General features: G+C 20.5%; 1 protein-coding gene across 5 annotated transcripts in view; it reads right to left on the reverse strand.

The window, feature by feature from the left end:
• The window catches only part of LOC122509320 (potassium voltage-gated channel protein Shal), a 219,543-nt gene that overhangs the window by 25,357 nt on the left and 172,580 nt on the right, over positions 1–21,606 (reverse strand). The window contains exon 5 of one of the 5 annotated variants that reach the window (XM_043623283.1): positions 7,527–7,577. The exons of the other annotated variants lie outside the window; for them this stretch is intronic. Within the exon in view, the coding sequence (XP_043479218.1) occupies positions 7,527–7,577 (51 nt within the window). The remainder of the gene's footprint in view (positions 1–7,526; positions 7,578–21,606) is intronic. 5 annotated transcript variants of the gene reach the window in all.

A 21,606-nucleotide genomic window follows, 5' to 3' on the forward strand; every position in this document is an offset into this window, starting at 1 on the left:
TTACTGTAAAAGTAGTAAAAAGTACTTTATTCTGCCTCTTCGTATAATGTAAATTGAAACTTAAAAAAATATAAATTTTAATTATTGTTCATTGTTCATTTTGCGATAATATATTTTTAACTAATAGAATTAGTCAATAAGACAATTTTTTACATGAGACATTTAAGACAATATTGTACCTTTATATTAAATTTCAGTAGTAAAACACATTTTTAGTCAGACGAAACATTTGATAAATTTCAATAAAATTCAATCTTGAATAAAAATTAAAAAATAAATAAATAAGTAAATAATAAAAAGTAATTAACGAAAAATATTAATAAATATTTTCTTGTTCGTTTCAGTAGTAAAAACCAATGTTAGTCAGACGGAATGACTTTATAAACTTTACCATTATTATAAAATAAAAATAAGTAAAGATAAGTCTGTATTTTTCCTCTCAGTAGTAAAATAAATGTTTAGTCAGACCAAACTTTGTATTTTGTTCTACATATTTAATTTCAGTAGTAAAATTCTAAATCAGACAAATCATAAATTCTTCTTTTTATCCCTTTCTCCATTTTATTTCAAACCTACTTATCCCTATAATAATTTTCCCCAAAAACAACATTGTCTTAAATTTTGAATAAAATATTTCCTGAATATTTTTAACTCTAAAAGGCTAAATTGTCGAAATCAATAAGAAAAAAGAAATTGTTTAGTAATTATAATTTTTCTAAAACCAAAATTTCTTAATCGATACTTTTCTAAAAGTAAATTTTATATACGAGATTAATTTTTCTCTAAAACTAAATTCCTGAATTCTCGTGATTAACTTTATCATATTATTTGAGAGTTCCTCGCAAATAAAGAGGGAATGTTTCTTAAAATTGAAAGGCCGACCAGTGAAGACTTTTGTGTCAAAAGTATAAAAAGTATAAATATATACACATGTATATATATAAGAAAACAAGCATTTTAAGAATCGCTTTGTATTAACACTCGAAATATAAACCACTGGTAGGAGTAACAAAGAACTTCTAAGATTTCTCACGCGATTCCACAGGTGGCTTTCTACAATTTTCAAGACGTGCAATATACTTTCACCGTCACGCTATAAATAAATTACTTAACATTTTCCTATTGAGGTGATAATTTTGTCTGAAAAATAATTTTCTACTTTATTTTATACGTCAAAACATTAGAAATTTACTGTGTTAATTATTTTTCAAAAATCAAAACTGATGAAAAAAAAAAAAAAATTGAAAAAAGGTCTTTTCTTTCTTCAATTTTTATTTCTTTGCAACAAAATTATTTAGTTCGTTGTCGTTTAGAAATAAAAAATATTCTAATTTTTAACATTTTTTTTTTTTTTTTTTAATAAAACTAACAATTTTATTTATTGTGATAAAAATAAAATAATAAAATTAAGTAATAAATAAAATGACAAAATTTATTTACTGTTTTTGCAATTTTGACTAAGACGTGAAACGATGAGAATATTGTTAATTATCATAATTAACACAAGAGTTGTCATCTAAGATATAAACCACCTGTGGAAGATTTGGCCCAATTAAACTTAAATCCATATAATTATCGAGCTTATATGCAATAACTATATAGTCAATAAATTCCCATTATATAGTGATTCAACTGCAATTATGTCCTATAATGATATCAAGGTCCATATTTACACTACTTTATGAAAGATCGATGGCAGAGTTTGACAGCCTCTGACACGTGGCTGTCAATAAGCTTATTATCAATTTAGATATATTATCAATTTATTATCAATTTTCTTTTAAATAATAACTAACACTTATTTGTTTACACATTATTTTATAATAATAATAATTAAATAATTAATTAATTAATTATGTATATAAAACAATAAAGTAACGCAATTTACTAAACTCTGTTAATATACTACCTGTGAAATAAATAAATAAGGTATTATACTCTCATTATCCCGTATGCTAATGAGCAAACAATACTGTATATTTGATATATGTCATAATATTGATTTGTACATTATCTACCTGTGATGGAGAATATTATTTATTTATTGTTATTAACATTGTAAATAATTTATTATTATGCGCAATATAAAATTTTTTATTTTAATAAATATCAAAATTATTATTTTAAATAAACGTTATTTTATTATTTTAAAACAACGTTATTTTATTATTTATAAATTCTATTATTTTTAAAAAGAACGAGAATGTTATTTCTGTTCGAAAAAAATTTGGTCTATAATTTTAAATATTAATTTAATATTAAATATTTTTGAACTTTATACATAATTTCCTCTCTTTTAATGTTTTACTTAGTTAAAATTTACCATTAACTAAATATTCTTCTGTTTGTAAAATTTTTACAGTACTTTTACTAAAATTCTTTAGTAACAAGTTATTTTTATTTGGATAGTATTGTTACTTATTTTTACTATTCTTTGGAATTTTTACTAAGTTTTAGAATTTTTTAGTACTTTTACTTTTACTATTCTTTAAAAGTTTTATTATTTTTGCTAATTTCACTATTTTTTGGAATTTGACTATTCTTTGGTATTTTCTTTTTACTAATTTTACTATTTTTATAGTAATTCTATTTTTTGCATTTTTATTAATTTTTCAGATTTTTTAATACTTTTACTATTCTTTGGCATTTTTACTATTTTTTAGTTTGTTTTAGTACTTTTACTAATTATTCATGTTTTTATTATTTTTTGCTAATTTTACTATTTTTTGAAATTTGTATTTTTCTTTTTGGAAATTCGACTATTCTTTAGAATTTATATTTTTTTCATAAATTGATTATTTTTTGGTACTTTTACTAATTTTTCAAATTTTTTAATACTTTTACTATTCTTTGGCATTTTTACTATTTTTTAGTTTGTTTTAGTACTTTTACTAATTATTCATGTTTTTATTATTTTTTGCTAATTTTACTATTTTTTGGAATTTGTATTTTTCTTTTTGGAAATTCGACTATTCTTTAGAATTTATATTTTTTTCATAAATTGATTATTTTTTTGTACTTTTACTAATTTTTCAAATTTTTTAATACTTTTACTATTCTTTGGCATTTTTTACTAATTTTTAGTTTGTTTTAGTACTTTTACTAATTTTTCATATTTTTATTATTTTTGCTAATTAAAATTTTTTGGAATTTGTATTTTTTCTTTTGAAAATTTGACTATTATTTAGCATTTTTATTTTTTTCATAAATTTACTATTTTTTGGTACTTTTACTAATTTTTCCTATTTTTTAATACTTTTACTATTCATTCGTATTCTTATATTTTTGTTCCTAATTTTACTATTCTTCGGAATTTGTATTTTTTTTTTAGTAATTTTACTATTTTTTCAAATTTGAATCTTTTGGTAATTGTACTATTCTTTGCTATTTTTATTTTTTCCAAAATTTTACTACTTTCCGGTATTTCTATTCTTTTACTAATTTTACTTTTCTTCGTACTTTCAGATTTTAATATTATTACTAATTTTCACTATTATTACAATCTTTTGGTAGTTTCACAACGTGTTAGTATTTTAGTATCTGTGTTTCTACGGTTACTAAATAACCAATTTTTTTTTACTATTTCTTACTAGTTTTACTAATCGATACAATTTTTACTATTTGTAAAAATAGTAACTACTATTTTTACTAATCACTAGGACTTTTTGCTATTTATTAATGTATTTAATTATCTTTCGTATGTTTCAAATTTTTTTATATTTACTATAATCATAGGTAATTAGTCCAACAATTAGTAATATTACTAATCACTAATATTTTTACTGTCTATTGGGAATTTTACTTATTAGTACTTTTCATATTAAAAATTTTTTTACTAATCATTGGTATTTCTTCTACTAATTAGTAATATTACTAATAATTAATATTTTTATTAATTTCATAATATTAATGATAATTCGTAAAATGTAAAAATTTTTAATTTTAATAATTAAACAAATTTCTTTTAAATATTAGAAAATTAGGTAAAATACTAAATAATTAGTAAAAAATAGTAATTAAAATAGTCTGCTAATTAAGATTTGCAAAATTGTCACTCAAAAGTCAAATGACTAGTGATTAGTAAAAATTAAAATCAATACCGTTCAGTAAATAATAGTAAAAAAATACTAATTGTTTGTAATACCTGCGAAAACCTAAACCAACAACCACATAAAACCCGCAAGAGCCTAAAATTTCCTAAATTTATACTGGCAAGGCGCTTAAAGACCAATTTTTAATTAGGTCAAAAATGGGTCAATTTCTGCACCGATAATTTATAGAGAAGAAAAATGAAAAAAGTGGTAAATGAAAAAAATACCACAAAGTAACTATATGTACACAAATATATACACATTATAAATGTATACATAATTATATATTTATATTTATAGTATATAGAAATTCGATATTTATATTTTCTTCACCTATTAATAAAATTAACATAATATAATAATAATAATTACCATTTTTTCTCTCTCTAACAAAATAAGAAGCTTTTTTTTTGTTCTTTTAATAATACACTTTCCTATCTGTTTACCTATATTTATATACACTAATAAAAAAAATTTTATTTTTTTTTATATTATTCTTTTATGTTTAAAATATAATTTCTTTTTTTCATTTTATTATACAATGCAACATATATATATTATATTAATTAATTACGGGTAAATTAGCAAGATACACAACTCAAAAGCAATAATACATTTCTGTCTGTTCAATGAGCAACAGGGGAAACAAATATTGAATTATTGGGGTAGGGGAGGGTAATTATAAAATACCTACTACTGTCAATGTTAATAATATACTTGTACACAGAAAATCAAAGACAAAGTATTAAACCAAATTCAAACTATAAATCAACTGTAAACGTGATGTATTTCCATAATTATTGGATAGTAAAATATTTTTTTACGATTCCTTGTTTTGTACAGTTTTTCTCTTTTTTTCTCCTTTCACGTCATGAACGTGAAATATAAGAATATATTGCTCCCTTTTTTGTCGTTACTCTCGAAATAAATATATATGAAAGTTGACTTATAGTTTTATGGAAAGGAGACTTGTCAATAATAAATGGGAGAGAAGAGTGTGGTAATCGATTCAATAATTTAAAATTTTTAAATACGTAACTATGATAAATTAATATTTTTTTTCCTCAGGGAATTTGAAAGATTTTCTTTGTTTCGAGATACAGGAGAATAAATTTTTTTTTGATTTATTATTCACGATTTTTCAATTTATGACTTACTGATTTATTGATTTCTATTTTTTTATTACTTTCTACTTATAATTTCAATTTTAATTTAACTTCTCATTTTTTAATTTATTTTTTTACTATTTTTTAATTTATTTTATTCACTTTTTTTCAATTTATTATTTACTATGTTTATTACTACTAATTTATCACTCACTGATTTTTAATGTACTATTTACTATTTTATTATTTATTAAAATTAATATTAATAAAAATTGATAATTCCATCCAGAATCCATCCAGTATTTTTGAAAATAATAGAAAATTAATATTAATTATTAATTTTCGTTGGCCGAGAAAAAATGCAACGATTTATTTTTTAATGACAACTGAATAAATTTTTAAGAACAATATTATTTTCTTGTCTCGATTTAGTTATTAAACAAATAAAAACTTAAGATTCTAATCATAAAAAAATCATTTTTGCCTAAAACTGAAAATTCATTTAAAATTTTAAAAATTTTAAAAAATTATTTCAGTAAATTTAAATTCTGTGAATTTCGGCCTAAATGGCATGAAAGTTCTCTCACAAGCGACATGTAATAGAAAGGTTGTAAATTTAAAATAAAATTTTTTAATTCAAATGTCTGTTGAAAACACTAAAAAAAATTGAATTTTGCAGAAATTATAAATAATTGCAGAAATTCAATTATTTTCAAAAGTAATAAAATTCAATGGTCTTCAAAATTTGAAAAAAATTCTCGTCAAAACCCCAATTATTTTTATAAATAACAAAATTCTTCCCTAAAGTTCAATTATTTTCAAAAATGTCAATAATTTTTCTTGTTCTAAATTCAATTATTTTCAAAAATTTTTCTCATTTCAATGATTTTCAATTATCTACTATTTTAATAAAATTTCCCAAAAAGAATTCAATTATTTAAAAAAAAAATTTACTAAAATTGTACGCAAAAATTTAATTATTTTTATATATAAATAATAAAAATTTGACATGAATTCAAATATTTACGAAAATTTTTTATAAATTTCTTTGCAATAATTCAATTATTTTCAGAAATAATAAAATTTTTTTTAAGGAATTCAATTATTTTCATAAAAAATAGTTAAAAATTCTAAAAAATAATAATTGGATTGAAATGATGAAAACAATTTTGAAGAAGTTAGAGTTTACAATTTTCTTATAATATAAAATAATGATTTTATCACTCGGTCAACTTTAATTATTATAAAACATGAAGAAATCGATCACTCCGAGTCTTCGACTTGGAGCAATCGCTGTCTTCATGTTTTATAAAAATATTCTTATAAATTATTGAATTTAAAGAGATTTGAATTTGAAATTTTTGAAATTCTTAATTGCTGTGGAAAAATAATATTAATTAAATATTTATTTAAAAAAAAAGAAGTTTTTGATGTTTCCGAATAATTTTACGATGAAATAAATGTAACAGAAAATTTTTTTAGTTTATTATTATTAAGAACTATTTAATAATTTTTAAATAATAATTTAAGTAATAATTTTTAAAAATTGTTTACAATATTAATAATTGGTGAATTACTATTTTCAATAAATTTTATTAGTAATAAATACTTTTATTAATAACTATTATTATTAATAAACAAAGGTTAGTAAAAAATAATGTAACTAATAAATATTATTAGAAATTAGTACTTTTATTAAAAAATAATGTTATTAATAAACATAGTAAAAAATACTATTACTAATAAATAGTATTAATATATTACTAATAAATACTTTTATGAATAACTATTGTTATTAATAAATAAAGGTTTGTAAAAATAATAGTAAGAATAATAATTATTAAAATAGAAAATAACAGAATTTTAAAGGACTAATTACAATCCGTTGAATCTCGCTTGCGAGTGAACTTTCATGCCATCTAGGCGGAAATTTTTGAAATTAATGGCGCGAAATTCAAATGTACAAAAACAAGAAAACAAAACATTTTGTTAAATTAACTAAATTAAATTAAAAATATTTCATTAAATTTCTTTTCAATGTAAAAATAATGTTAAAGAAAAAATTCAAAAATTAGAAATAAAAAGTAAAATTTTCACGCTTGTATCTCAAATAAAAAGAAAATCTTTTTCAAATTAAGGAGAACAACATCAACAAGAAGCACTGATGAAATTTACAAAAAATTGGAGCAAAAAAAGAAGAAGGGCAGTAGGGGGTGTGTGGGGGGGGGGTTTGGTTTTTGGGGTAACAAATCGTTATTGGGGTGAAAACGAGAGGTCTAGCTGTCAAGAGCTTTTTAGGATGATACTTAATATTGAATTTTTGTCTTGCCTGGTTTATTTGAAGTGGATGCCCTTGTACAGACTCCTGATGTTCCTTTTGCTATGCATTATTCATAAAAGCAACTCTCGTTATATTATGACACCTTAGGTTCGGTTAATTCACACTAACTATATATATATAATAGAGAGAGATATGATATATCTTTTCTCTTTTCGTTTTAACCAACTTTCTCCCTCTCTTTCTCTCTCTTTTTCTCTCTACTTTGTTCTACCAACAATTTCATACATTCCGAAGCCTAGAGCCAGATGCAATTTCGTGCAATTGCAGTTGGTGGAAGGGCAAATTACAGTCGTCTCGCTTTTGTATTGTCAGAAAGATGAAGGAAATTGAAGTTCCACTGTGCAAGGCATTCGCGAATTCAAAATCACACTGGCTAGGCTGCGGAATCATAATTTTCAATTGAACTTTCTGAAGCGAGACAATTTCGCATTTTTTCCTTCTTTTTCTCTTATTCCCTTTTTTTTCTCTTCGCCGAGAATTAGAAATTTATTTTTATTCAATTGCTATTCAATTAGTATGAGGTCATGTAAAAATTATTTAACGTATGCTAAAAATTATAAACAATAACAACAATAATAATAAAATAATAATAATAATAATAATACTTCCATTTTTTCCTCTCCTATACTTGTTTTGTAAAAAAAAAATAATAACAACATTAAAAATAATAATATTAATGAAAAAAATGATTTGATTCAAATAAACGATTATTTGTCCTAATGGACAAGTAAATATAGTCAATAAACATAGTAAAAAAAATACTATTACTAATAAATGTTATTAGTAAAAAATACTTTAATTAATAACTATTTTTATTAATAAATAAATATTTAAACAAATATTTACTTGAATCAACTATTTATTACAATTTATGGAAATTTATTTAAATCAATAATTTCAATATTTATAACAAGTGCCATTTATTCGACTTCAATAAAAATTATTTGTTTTAAGTAAATATTTATTAAATACTAGAAAAAAAATTCAGTTATTTGAATCAATTTATAAAAAGATCTATAATTTTTTTCTGTAGAAAAAATTAAATACATTTTATCAATATTAATTTATTATTAATTTATTAATAAATTATAATTATAATTTATTTTCATATAATAAATCATTAGATTATTATTATAAAATTAATAGGAGAAAAAACAATATTTTATCATTATATAACTGAATTTTGAATATAATTTAAAAAAAAATAAATTATAAATTCAATTAAATTATATTAATTAATTATATAAATTATATTAATTAATTAATTATAAATTAAATTATTAATTTACTAAATTAAAAATACAAAAAGGAAAATTATAAAAATTAAAGGTTCCTATTTATCTCGTTTACGAGCGAATTTTTATGCCCTCTAGGCGGCAACGGACAGAATTATTTTTGCGCGAAATTCAAATTTTATGAAACAAAAAATACAAAAAATACAAATATAATTGTACGGAAGGGGCTTTTCGCTCGTATATTTTTAAATGAATAACTATCGAAAGTAAAATATTCATAAAAATAAATAAAATTAAAAATACAAAAAGGAAAATTATAAAAATTTACTACTAGGAAATAATAAAAATAATGAGAAAGAAACAGAAAACAGTATAAATATAGAAGAAAAAAACAAAGAGTAAAAAAAGTACAAAAAAGTAATTACTTATTTGGCAAAAAGATTTAGTTATTGTGAATAAAAATTCCCCTAATAAAAAACTATTTTTCCTTTTAAAGAAAATAAGTAATGAATTCAAAAATTAATAAATGTAAATGTAGAAGTAATAAGTAAATATGTATAAAAGGGAAAATAACTGAGGAATATTTTATTTTAATAAATGTCATTTAATTATATATAATGTCCAAGCGCTTCCTTTTTCCGTTTTCTTTTTTTTTTATTAACAAAAAAAGAAATCACTTCTACTAATGAAATGGTTAACCCATTTGATAAAATGTCAAATCTATTTTTTACTTTTCCTCCAGGAAAGACGAGAATTCTTTTGAATAAAAGATTTCCTCCTTCAAGTGGCATTCAAAGAAATATTTTTTTCCGCCTTTATTATTGGTGGGAGGATCTATCATTTTAAATATTAGTTCTCTTCGTTTGCTCTTTTTTTTATTCATAGTGGGGAGGGGAGAGGAATAAACAATTAAATTTGTTTTTTTATTTCGCTAAATACAAATTGCAATTTGATTAGTAATTGTACTAATACAATTTTGAACTAAAAGAAGAATTATCATTATAATTATTTACAATCGTAATTTTATTTCAATATACTTTAATTATTATAATTAGCTGAAAATAATTTTTCACAATTATACAAATTGAAAACAATTGACAGTAATTATAATAATTGAAACTTAATTTGATATAAAAATGGCATTCGCGTAAATTTTTATAATTTGCATTATATTATTTGAAATAATTTATAAAAGCTTTCATGAAATTTGTCCTTATAATAGAAACTTAATTTATGGTATTAATTTTCCGTGAATAAATTCGCGTGTTTGTTTGGTATAATCGTGAATTTGAAAATTGAAATCGATTCTACTTGATAATTTGTACAAAAGTGGTACAAATCAATACACACTGATCACTCTATGGCTTTTTTTTTAATTAACAACCAAAAAAAAGTATTCCTCAAAATTAAAGATATTTTTCTAATTTAAGAATTAGAATAATAAATGTTATTTTACTTGTTTATTAATTATTATTTAATAATAATTATTATAATATTGTAATTATTATTTTCAATTATAAAAATTTTAACTGTTAAATTATACTAATTACTACAGATTGTTTTCAATTATTAAAATTAATTATTTTTGACTAATTATAATCGTTGAAATATATTGAAACCCCATTACGATTGTAAATAATAATAATTACATTTGATTAGATCAAAAAAATTGGGATTTCTATTAGTAAAATAAAAAATATTTATTTTTTATTTAACATTAATTATCATTTAATAGTTGTTATTATTATATAATTACTATATTTATGTAATCACAATTATTATTTCCCTAATAATTCAATAACAATCTTATTAATTTTTACATGACTCGTACTTAATTTTTATTTACAATTTTTGATTTTTTTTTTAAATAAAATTTTCTTTTCTAAAATAAAAAATATTTCCTTTTCCAATAAAAAATAGATAATGCAAACTTTCAATTTCACCAGAGAAAGAGAGATCTTTTTTTATATTGTTTTTCACCAAAAACAAAAATTTATATTTTGTTAAAAAAAATTAATGTATTTGTGTGTCACTGTATTCATGTGTTTTATATATATTTATGTTCGAGCAAGATTCAAAGAATTTTAATAAAAATTATTATTATATAGAATAATTGAAAATATTTTCCCGCAACAAAGGAACATATGGGAAATTAATTATTTTTTCTCACGATAATGATAAAATTCTATTTGCTTCATTTGCAAGTTTGAACCAAAAATTAAAGTGGGAATAATTCTCATCGGTTTTACGAATTGCTGCACATTTTCAAATTGCAATTACTCTAGCGTTAACATAGAATAATTAAATTTGCATTCCATATGTATATATATTTATGTGTGTATATATATATATATATATAGTCCGAGAATAATAAGTTGACCCAGACAAAAATCAAATGCGACGAAATTGCATTCAAAATGCCACAGATTTTCCCATGTATGTGAAATAAAATAAATATTATTCCCACAGGTGAAATTTTTTTTGAAAAATCAATTTATTAAAAAATTCATCAAAAATAATTATGTAAATATTTATGGAAATAAATATTTATATAATTATTTCAATGAAAATTTTTTTATATTCATTTTTAATAAATATCTCCACTTGGTAATTATTTAGTTAAAATATTATTTCATTTTTAAAATTCTAGGATTTTTTCATTCTTTAAATGAACTGAAATTTAATTTTATTAAAAAAAAAATTGTTTTCTAAGAAAAAAATGAATGTGAAAAATTTGTAAATGTAAAAAATTCGTTTAATTTTAATCTCTAATTCTCACTGTTAGTAATTGTCCGCCCACAAGACAGCGAATATTTTTAAAATAAAATTTCTTTATTAGTAATTACATACGTGTTAATTTAATTGCCACCTTGAAAATTGGTTCTTTGACTCGAAACGAAATGAAAGCAAGAGTTATGAAAGGATTTGAAAACCTCAATGTAAAACTGGGCTAAAAGCAAAGCTTAATGACCGCAAACGTTTCGCTCACATCTTCTTTGATTCCTTTTATCATTGTTTTTTAAATCAATTAATTTCATTAATTTTTCGTCAAAGAAACTCATTATTCAAGATGAGTCCTTTGTTTCGAAATTAATTAAGCAATGCTAACTTTTACGAAACTCAAAGGGAAAATTACATTTTAATTTTCTTCTGATAAATGAAAAATTTACTTTTAATGTAATTTATTAAAATTTATTTTTATAATTTCAAAAAGTTATGAAATCTGACCAAATATTTCAATAAATAAAATAAATAAATTAATTAGTTAACATTTAATCAATTAATTACAATTTAATTAATTCATTAGAATTTATCTTAATTATTTTAATTCATTAAATTTTAATTCAATTTATTTAATGAAAATTAAATAAATTAATTAGTTAACATTTAATCAATTAATTGCAATTTAATTAATTCATTTAAATTTATTCTAATTATTTTAATTCATTAAATTTTAATTCAATTTATTTAATGAAAATTTAGTTCAATTAATAAATATGTAGTTGAATTGATTGAAATTTTCTAACCAATAAAAATTTAGTTCAATTAAAATTTAGTTTCATTAATAAAAATCTAGTTCAATTAGAAAAAATTGAGTTTAATGAATAAAAATTTAATAATTATAAAACTCTAGAAATGAATTAATCAATTAATTAATGAAAATTAAAGTTAGAAAATTAATGAATAAAAATTGAATTTAATTTAAAATTTAAAGTGGCATAGGAATTAAAAATGATTAATGACCATTTTTCGGAGAATTTAAAATTCTAATTCGGGAATGTCATATAAAACAAATGTTTCACATCTTGAATGATGAAGTTCTCTTCAGTAATAATTAATGGTCCAATATTTTTCCCATGACTTTGCAAATTGCAGCACTAAAAAGACTAACGAACATTCACGAGAAATAATTCAAGTAATGTATTGTTCTCAATGTAATTATTATAATCTATATACATATATAGTCAAACCACACGGAACTCATTTATTTAATTATATAAATATATATATATATATATATATATATATATATATATATATATATATATATATATGCGCATAAATTGCAAATTCACCCCTCACATAAATCTATATAATAATATAAAGCAAAATTCTCGAATTATTTTCATAACAACCTGAAAAATATCTTCCTAAACATTTTTTTCATATCTTATTAATTTACAATTTCTTTTATTGTTTTTAATTTTTTCTTTATTAAAAAAAAATATTTTTCTATTCTTTTATTTTTAAAGATAAAAAAATTATTCTCTTTTCTATTAAAAAATCGCAGATAATAATTTTCCATTATCAATTTAGAACTAAAAAAATTTTTTCTTAATTTAAATTATAAATTATTTAATTTTTCTAAATTTTCTAAATTTTCTTTTTAAAATCATTTTCTAAATTTATTTACTTTCTCTAACTTTATTTTCTAAATTAAAATATTTTTTTTAAAAATTATTTAGCAGAAATTTAATGCTTTATTATGAATTTTCATAAAGAGGGAATTTTCTATTTATCTCAATTTTTATGAAACGAAATAAAAATAAGTTGAAAAAGAAAAATTTACAATAAAACTTCCCTAATGAAATTTTATAAATGTTATAAATTCTACGATATGAAAATTCTACTAAATGAAAATTCTCTCAATATAAAAATGTTCCATTATTGTTTTTCTTTTGTCATTTAATTACTTTAGAGAAAGAAAAATTTTTTTTCCTTCGAATTAAGAAAAATAATTGAATTTCCGTTTTCTCTCACAAATCGTCTCAAATTCGTCTCTTAAAAGCAATGTTTTTCACATAATGAATTGCGATGTTAATTAACTAGTTTTCATATAGCTGGCTTTAAAGGCGTCATTACCAGAAGGAGAAGAACCATTCGTTTCCGATATTCTATTTTTTTTCACCCCAAACCAAATGCGCTTTTTTCCAGTCTCAAGAGAGGAACAAAGGAATAATTGATTTTTCGTGAAACTTATTTCTTTTCAGTTCATTTAAAGTATAAAAAAAAAAAAAAAACCCTCAGAATTGTTTTTGTTTCTATCACAATTTAACCCAATTTTCATTTAGTTTCTGTATATTGTAATTGAACTATTTTAAATTTATTTAACAATTTTTGAATATTTTTAATATTTCACATTAATTTCACTATTTTTGAATAATTTTAATATTTTAAACTTATTTAATTATTTTCAATCTTTTAAACTAATTTAATAATTTTTAATATTTTAAACTAATTTAATAATTTTTAATATTTTAAACTAATTAAATTATTTTTAAATAATTTCATTATGTTACATGTAAAAAAAACTTTACCTGGAACAGTGACAAATTTTCTCTAAAATAACGAAAGTTATTTAGTTGCTTCAATTTTAATTGAATTCAATTTTCATTTCGCTAATGTAGTGAAATTTTTAGTTGTTTCAGGTAAAGACTTTTTTCCATATTTAACTGTTTTAAATTAATTCAACCACTTTAGATGAATCTCTACAATTATTAAAATTAAAAACATTATAATAATAAAACATAAAAAAAAATAATTACATGGAATTTTTCTCTCTCTCTCTCTCTTTTCAATTACATAGTAAAATTTGAAATAGTATTTTGAATGTCGTCAGCGTATATATATATACACACATATATATGCAAAAGGATATTAAAAATCATTTTTTTCATCGTAAATTTCCGGTAAAATTTCTCCCACGATGGCTGTAAAACCACACATTCTGTCGGGCGGGTAATTTTTTTTTTTTTTTTTTAAACTCCCTAAATGGTTTTATCTCTCGTAACCACACTAGTGTCTCGTAACACAATCGACGGTGTATCTTTAAATAATAAAAATCTAGATGCATTTTTTTTACGATACAATAGTTTTATGTATTAAATGTCAACCAAAGAGAAAAATTTTTACAAAAAAAAAATTACAGAAAAATAAATAGTTCTTAGAAAAAAATTACGAACATAACTCTTTGAAAAAACTCGTTAAAAAAAATACTTTTTAGAGAAAAAGATTACAAAAAAAAAACTTAGAAAAAAAATTACAAGAAGAAATAACAAGAAAAAAATTCTTAGAGAAAATTTACGAAAAGAACAAAAAAAATTTTTAGAGAAAATTTACGAACAGAAAAAACAAGAAATTATTAGAGAAAATTTACGAAAAGAAATTACAACAAAAATTCTTAGAGAAAATTTACAAAAAGAAATTACAAAGAAAAATTTTTAGAACAAATTTTCGAAAATAAATAACAAGAAAAAATTGTTAGAACAAATTTTCGAAAAGAAATTACAAAAAAAAAATTACAAAAGGATTACATTTTTCCAATACGAGAAATTTGAATATTGTTAAAACAAATCGTTTATTATTACAGAAAATAAAAAACTGTGCGTGATTCTGTATAATTTTTGTTAAATCAACGTAAATAAATCAAAATTAAAATACCCTTTTTGTTATCCTTTTTTTTTGTTCTTTATTTATTTTGATTATGTCAGGACAATATACTATACGCCACACCTATACATACGTTCTCGATCGAATTTTATTTTTAGTTCACTGAAAATAAAAATAAATCTCATATATTTTTTTCTCTCTCCCTCTCTCTCTTTGTCTCTTTGTATTATCTCAATTAACTTTCTTTCATTTTCAGTTCCATGTCATCAATTATCATTTAAATTCAATACAATTGTTTATGTAATCTCTTTTTGTAAAAAATTGTACCACTTAAAAAGTTAAAAACAGTTATATTCGATTTGGCAATTGTTTTTTCGCATATTATATATTAGGTATAAAAAAAAGTGTATTATTTAATAACACAATTTTCACCTAAAATAGAAAAGAAATGAGTCGAATGAATTTTCGTTAAACATTGTTTGAAGCATTACTAATTTTGTTTAATTATTAATCAATCTTTTACGTTTAATTATTTAAATAATTATTATTCTTACGTATTTAATTAAAATAATAAATTTAAACAAAATTGTTGCATCACAACAATTATACATTTTTTGTTTCAATTTGATATCCTTAGAAAAGTGTTATACTAAAATAAATAATTATTTAAGTATTTAAATAATTATAATATAATTTAATTATGAAAATATACAATAAAATAATAATTATTTAAATATAATAGACAATAAAAAACTATTATTGTGCGATATTCGTGCAAATTTTTTTTCAATAAATTTTATAATAGAATATTTAATTAATAATGAAATTCATTATCGAAATATTTGGCAATATTTGCTTTTAACAATGTTAAACATCTCTGGAATAATCAACTATACAGGAAGATAAATCCCTTTGAATATTATTACTCTGTTTCCTCTTACATTAACAACGAATACTTTGTGAATAATAAGCTGCACTGTTGAAACGGTTTTTTTAGTAAGTAGATAAATAAAACAAATTCTCTTTTGTCACGAATAAAAAAATACAAAAAAGAAAATTAACAAAGCAGAGAAAATTACAAATTTATAATAATTATTTTAATTATTATTCTTTATGAAAATAGCAAAATAATTAAATTATTATTGTTTTCAACTTAATTTAATTATTGATAAGTATTTTTAACTTGAATTAAATTTGATAATTTGTTTTTATTTGATTTTTTTAAATTATAATTTCTCTCTTATTCAAAATGTAAAACTCGACTTGTATTTAATTTAGGTAATAAGACAATAAGTGAAATAAAATAATCTTCGTATTTCATTCTTTCATTCTGCGTTTGTTCACACTTTGATCTAAATTATGCAAATTTTTCTCCTTTTTATTTATAAAAAATATGAGAAAATTGTTAATTGTTAAAAAATTATAATTAAGAAACAGGAAATATATTCATTTTATGCTTAATTTATATTTCTCAATAACAATATTCTTCAGAAACTCATTATTTTGTAAAAGAAACTATTCTATTTGTCAATTACAAATTTTAATTGAAAATAAAATTGAAAATTTTTAAATTTTTAGAAAATAAAGAAAAAAATTTTACTCAAAAAAATGTTCTGTTACATTTATTTACGAATTCCTTTAATTGTAAAATTATTTAAAAACAACAATAACATTTTTTTTTAAATAAATATTTAATTAATATTATTTTTCCACAGTAATTCAGAATTTTAAAAATTTCAAATTCAAATCTCTTTTAAATTCAATAATTTATAAGAATATTTTTAAAAAACATGAAGATAGCGATTGCTCCGAGTCGAAGGCTCGGAGTGATCGGTTTCTTCATGTTTTATAATAATTAAAAATAACCCAGTGATAAAATTATTATTTTATATAAAAATATTGTTACTCCAACTTCTTCAAAATTATTTTCATCATTTCAAATCAATTATTATTTTCTACAATTTTTAAATATTTTTTATGAAAACAATTGAATTCCTTAAAAAAATTTGTTTTTTATGAAAATAATTGAATTTTTTTTAAAAAATTCATTTTTTATGAAAATAATTGAATTCCTTAAAAAAATTTCATTTTTTATGAAAATAATTAAATTCCTTTAAAAAATTTCAATTTTTATGAAAATAATTGAATTCTTTAAAAAAAATTTATTATTTATAACAATAATTGAATTATTGCGAAGGAATTTATAAAAAATTTGTAAATAATTGAATTTCTAAGAAATCTTTATTATTTATGAAAATAGTTAAATGTTTGCGTACTATTTTTGTGAATTTTGAAATTGATTTGAAAATAATTGAACTTTGGGGAAAAATTTTGTTATTTATAAAGATAATTGGGATTTTGACGAGAATTTTTTTTTTAATTTGAAAGATAATTGACTTTTATGAAAGAAGAATATTATCACTGTTGAAAATAATTGAATTTCAGCAATTATTTTTAAGTTTTCCAAAATTGAATTTTTTTTTAGTGTTTTCAACAAAAATTTGAATCACAAATTTTTAAATTCTATTATTTTTAAAATTGCTAATTCTGTCATAAAAAGTTAGCCTAAAAAAACTCTTAAAAAATTTTTGCTAGTTAATTTATTAAATCGAATAATTATTATAAATAATTGTTCGTATTTTTGCAGCACAGTTATTGTAGTTTTTTTTTAATATTTCCTTTAATTCTATTTACAGTTAAACCTGTTGGAATGCAACTCGATTTTTAAAATTTTATTACATTAAAAAATTCTTAAAAAATTGTTTTGTAATTTTATTTTATAATATTTTTACAATATTTCGGAAATAACGTGAAAATAATCGAACATTATTGATTGTAAAAAAAATGTTACATTCCACCAGGTTCGACTGTATTGATAAAAAAAAAATTAATCCAAGAAAACAAAGTCTGAAATTAAAATAGAATTCGCAAAGAAAATAGTTACAATTTACAATTTTTTCTCGAATTTCAACAGTGGAGCTTCATAATCACACCTTATGAAATTCTCCTTTCTTTTCATTTTCTTTTCTTTTTTTTTTTTTTGTAAATATATCTCTGACAAAAAGTGTTATTTCTTCTCTACTTATATTTCTCTTTACAGCTCCTGATTTTTTTTCATTTCATATTTCATTTTTCTTTTTTAACTCGCATAAAATTCGTATTAAGGCCGAGATATCGTCTCTTCTATTACGAAGTCTAAGAACTGGTGCAAATGGTATTGTGCAGTTTCCACTGCTTTTCTCTCCTTCCTTTCATCCTTATCACGTATCCTTTGTCATTTTACAGAAATAACTCTAGATATATATATAGCTCAACTTTAAAGTTCTCTGTCTAGGCCTCTTTTGGGGGGTGGGTATCGGGAGGAGGGTGGAAAAAACCCAAAAAAAACCTCAAATGGAATGCTTTGAAGTATTTCCATTCTTAAAATGGAATTCAAAAAAAAAATTTTTTTTTAAATTTTTTTTTCAAGAGCTGATTTTTCTTATTTTTGTTCTATATACATTTTCATATAATAATAATAATAATAATAATAATAATAATAATTAGAAACCCTTTTATATTCAGTCATTATATAATTACTTATAGGCAAATTATTTTTTCAGAGATTTTTTTTATACTTTGCTTTTGACTTTTCTTTTTTTTTACTTTGCTTTTTTGCTTCGCTTTTTTGTATTTATTACCCCAACTGTGTATATTATGCAAATATATACGTTTAGTAAAATAAAACCTTTCAATTTATTAAAATAAAACAGCTCTGAAAATTTCGTCTTTAAGGACAGAGAAAAAAGCGATAATAAAAAAATATAATAAAACTCTGTGTTAATGAAAAAAATATTTTTTGTCCTCTCGAAGTCAAATTAATGGGGTTCAATTATTATATCCTAAAATCTACTATCGATATTCTATTATTTGTTCGATTTTTTGTTTACAGAATATGTACAAATCTTTTTTATACAGAAGTATATGTGACTTTTTATATAATATAAATATATTTTTATATATAAATATATATATTTGTATAAATATATAAATAAATATTAGTATTAATATTATTTTTCATTATTATTAATTATTAATACTAATAAATATAAATATTAATATATTTTTATAAAAATTCGTATATGTTTATATATTTATATACTTATATATTTATATATTTATATATTTATATGTTTATATATTTATATATTTATATATTAATATATTTTTATACATATTTGTATATATATATCTATATATAAAGTGTACGTATTTATTTACTATTTATATTTGTTTGTTTGTGTGTGTGTGAGTGAGAATGTACAACTTTTGTGTTAAGATGAATTTTCGTTTCGCGAATAACTCGTTATACATTTCTCAGACTTCTTTTTTTTTGGCACTCGAACGAGAGTTTTCGAATAAACGAGTGGAAAAAAGCTCAAGTTAAGAGCAATTCATCTTTCCCTTTCTTTCTTTCCTTCTTTTTTTTTTATTTTACTCATTTTTCTCTCTTTTTCTTTATAGGCCCACATAAATAAGTATACAAACAAATGTTTATTCGGATGTTTTATTCATCCGATTTCCTATATTATATATATATATAGAAACTGGTGCTTTGATTAATATATTTTATGTCTATTTCTCCTTAGAATTTTGTTATTTTTTTTTTTTTTTTTTTTGTTTGAGTCTATAAGTTTTCCACCTTTCAGAAATTTTTATTTTCTGAATGCTAGGCGCACGCAAATTCGGATTTTTTTTTCTTAACTTCTCGCAATCACAAGCGATTTATGATATTAACAATATATTGGAGATATTAAAAATTGTTTGAAAAAAATGAGTAAAAAAAATTTTTTTAATAAAGAAAAAAACGGGAAAAAATGTTTTGAAATGAAGATATTAAAAAAAATGTTAAATATTTCGTTATTTTTTGAAAATAGGGGTAATTTTTTTTCTTAATTTTTGGAATATTTTAAAAAGCATTTTCAAATGTTTAAATACTTTTGCGATTTTAGTATTTTGAGAGAGAATCGCGAATTGAATTCGGGAAATCAAATAGAATTTTTTTTTAATTTTTCAATGCTTGGAATTTTAATTTTGTTTCACAAAGTTCAATTTTAATTTTAGTTTGAATTTCAATCAAAATTGATTTTTTTTTATTTTCTCAATATTTGGAATTTTAATTTCGTTTTTCAAATTTCAATTTCGATTTTAATTTCAATTTCAATTTCAATTGGAATGTTAACTGAAATATGAATTTAAATTCCAATATAAATTTTAATTTAAAAATGTCAATTTGAATTTGAATTTAAATTTCAAAGTTCAAATTCTTTCAACTTTCTCAACATTTGAAATTTCAATTTCACATTCAAAATTTCAATTTTAATTTTAGTTGCCATTTCAATCAAAATTAAATTTTTTTACTTTGTCAATATTTGGAATTGCAATTTCGTTTTCCAAATTTCAATTTCGATTTTAATTTCAGTTTAAATTTCAATTGGAATGTTAACTAAAATATGAATTTGAATTTCAATATAAATTTCAATTTAAATTTTGAATTTGAATGTCAATTTGAATTTCAATTTCACATTCAAAATTTAAATTTTAATTTTAGTTGTAATTTCAATCAAAATTAAATTTTTTTACTTTCTCAATATTTGAAATTGCAATTTCATTTTCCAAATTTCAATTTTAATTCTGATTTGAATTTTAATTTAAGTTTGAATTCAAATTTTATTTTGAATTTCAATTTGTATCTCAATTTGTACACCAATTTGAATTTTAATCAAAAATTAAAATTTGTTTGACTTAACCATTGTTAAAAATTGCAATTTCGCTTTCAAAATTTAAATTTAAATTTCAATCCGAGTTTCAATCAAAATTGAAAAATTTGGACAAAATTCTCAAAAATTTGAAGCATCAAGATTATGAAATTCTATGAAATCACAAATTTTCATTTGAGATTGAGATTTATTTCACAAAATATAATTCCAAAAACATAACGATTTTATCCGAATAAAAAAAATTTCTACGAATTATTTTTTCCAAATTCTCCTCATCCCAATTTTTTTAATCGTCATCATAAAAATTTCCTCATCTCGCAAGATAAAATTATTTAATTACCCCTCGGAGATAAGAAAACTTTTAAGACAATTACTAAAATAATTTTATTATTATTTTTGCGGGCAGGAAATAAAAATTATATACAATCTTTTTCTCCACCAATAAAAAACCACTAAAAAAAAAATAAAAACGTAAAATAAAATATGAAATGTCTCTCTCTCTCTCCTTTTCTTTCCTACAGCTGTCAAATAATAAATTGTCAGTTTAAATATATATACAAATTTAATAATCGTATAAAAGTGCGCATGATTTTTCGTTTGTGAATGCGAGAAAAAAAAATGATTTCATTTTCTTTTTATTATGCTTTTTGATAAAATTCGATTTGTGATTGTTTCTTAATTAAT

The sequence above is a fragment of the Leptopilina heterotoma genome, unplaced genomic scaffold, assembly GCF_015476425.1.
Source record: "Leptopilina heterotoma isolate Lh14 unplaced genomic scaffold, ASM1547642v1 Lhet_60, whole genome shotgun sequence".
Lineage (NCBI taxonomy): Eukaryota > Metazoa > Arthropoda > Insecta > Hymenoptera > Figitidae > Leptopilina > Leptopilina heterotoma.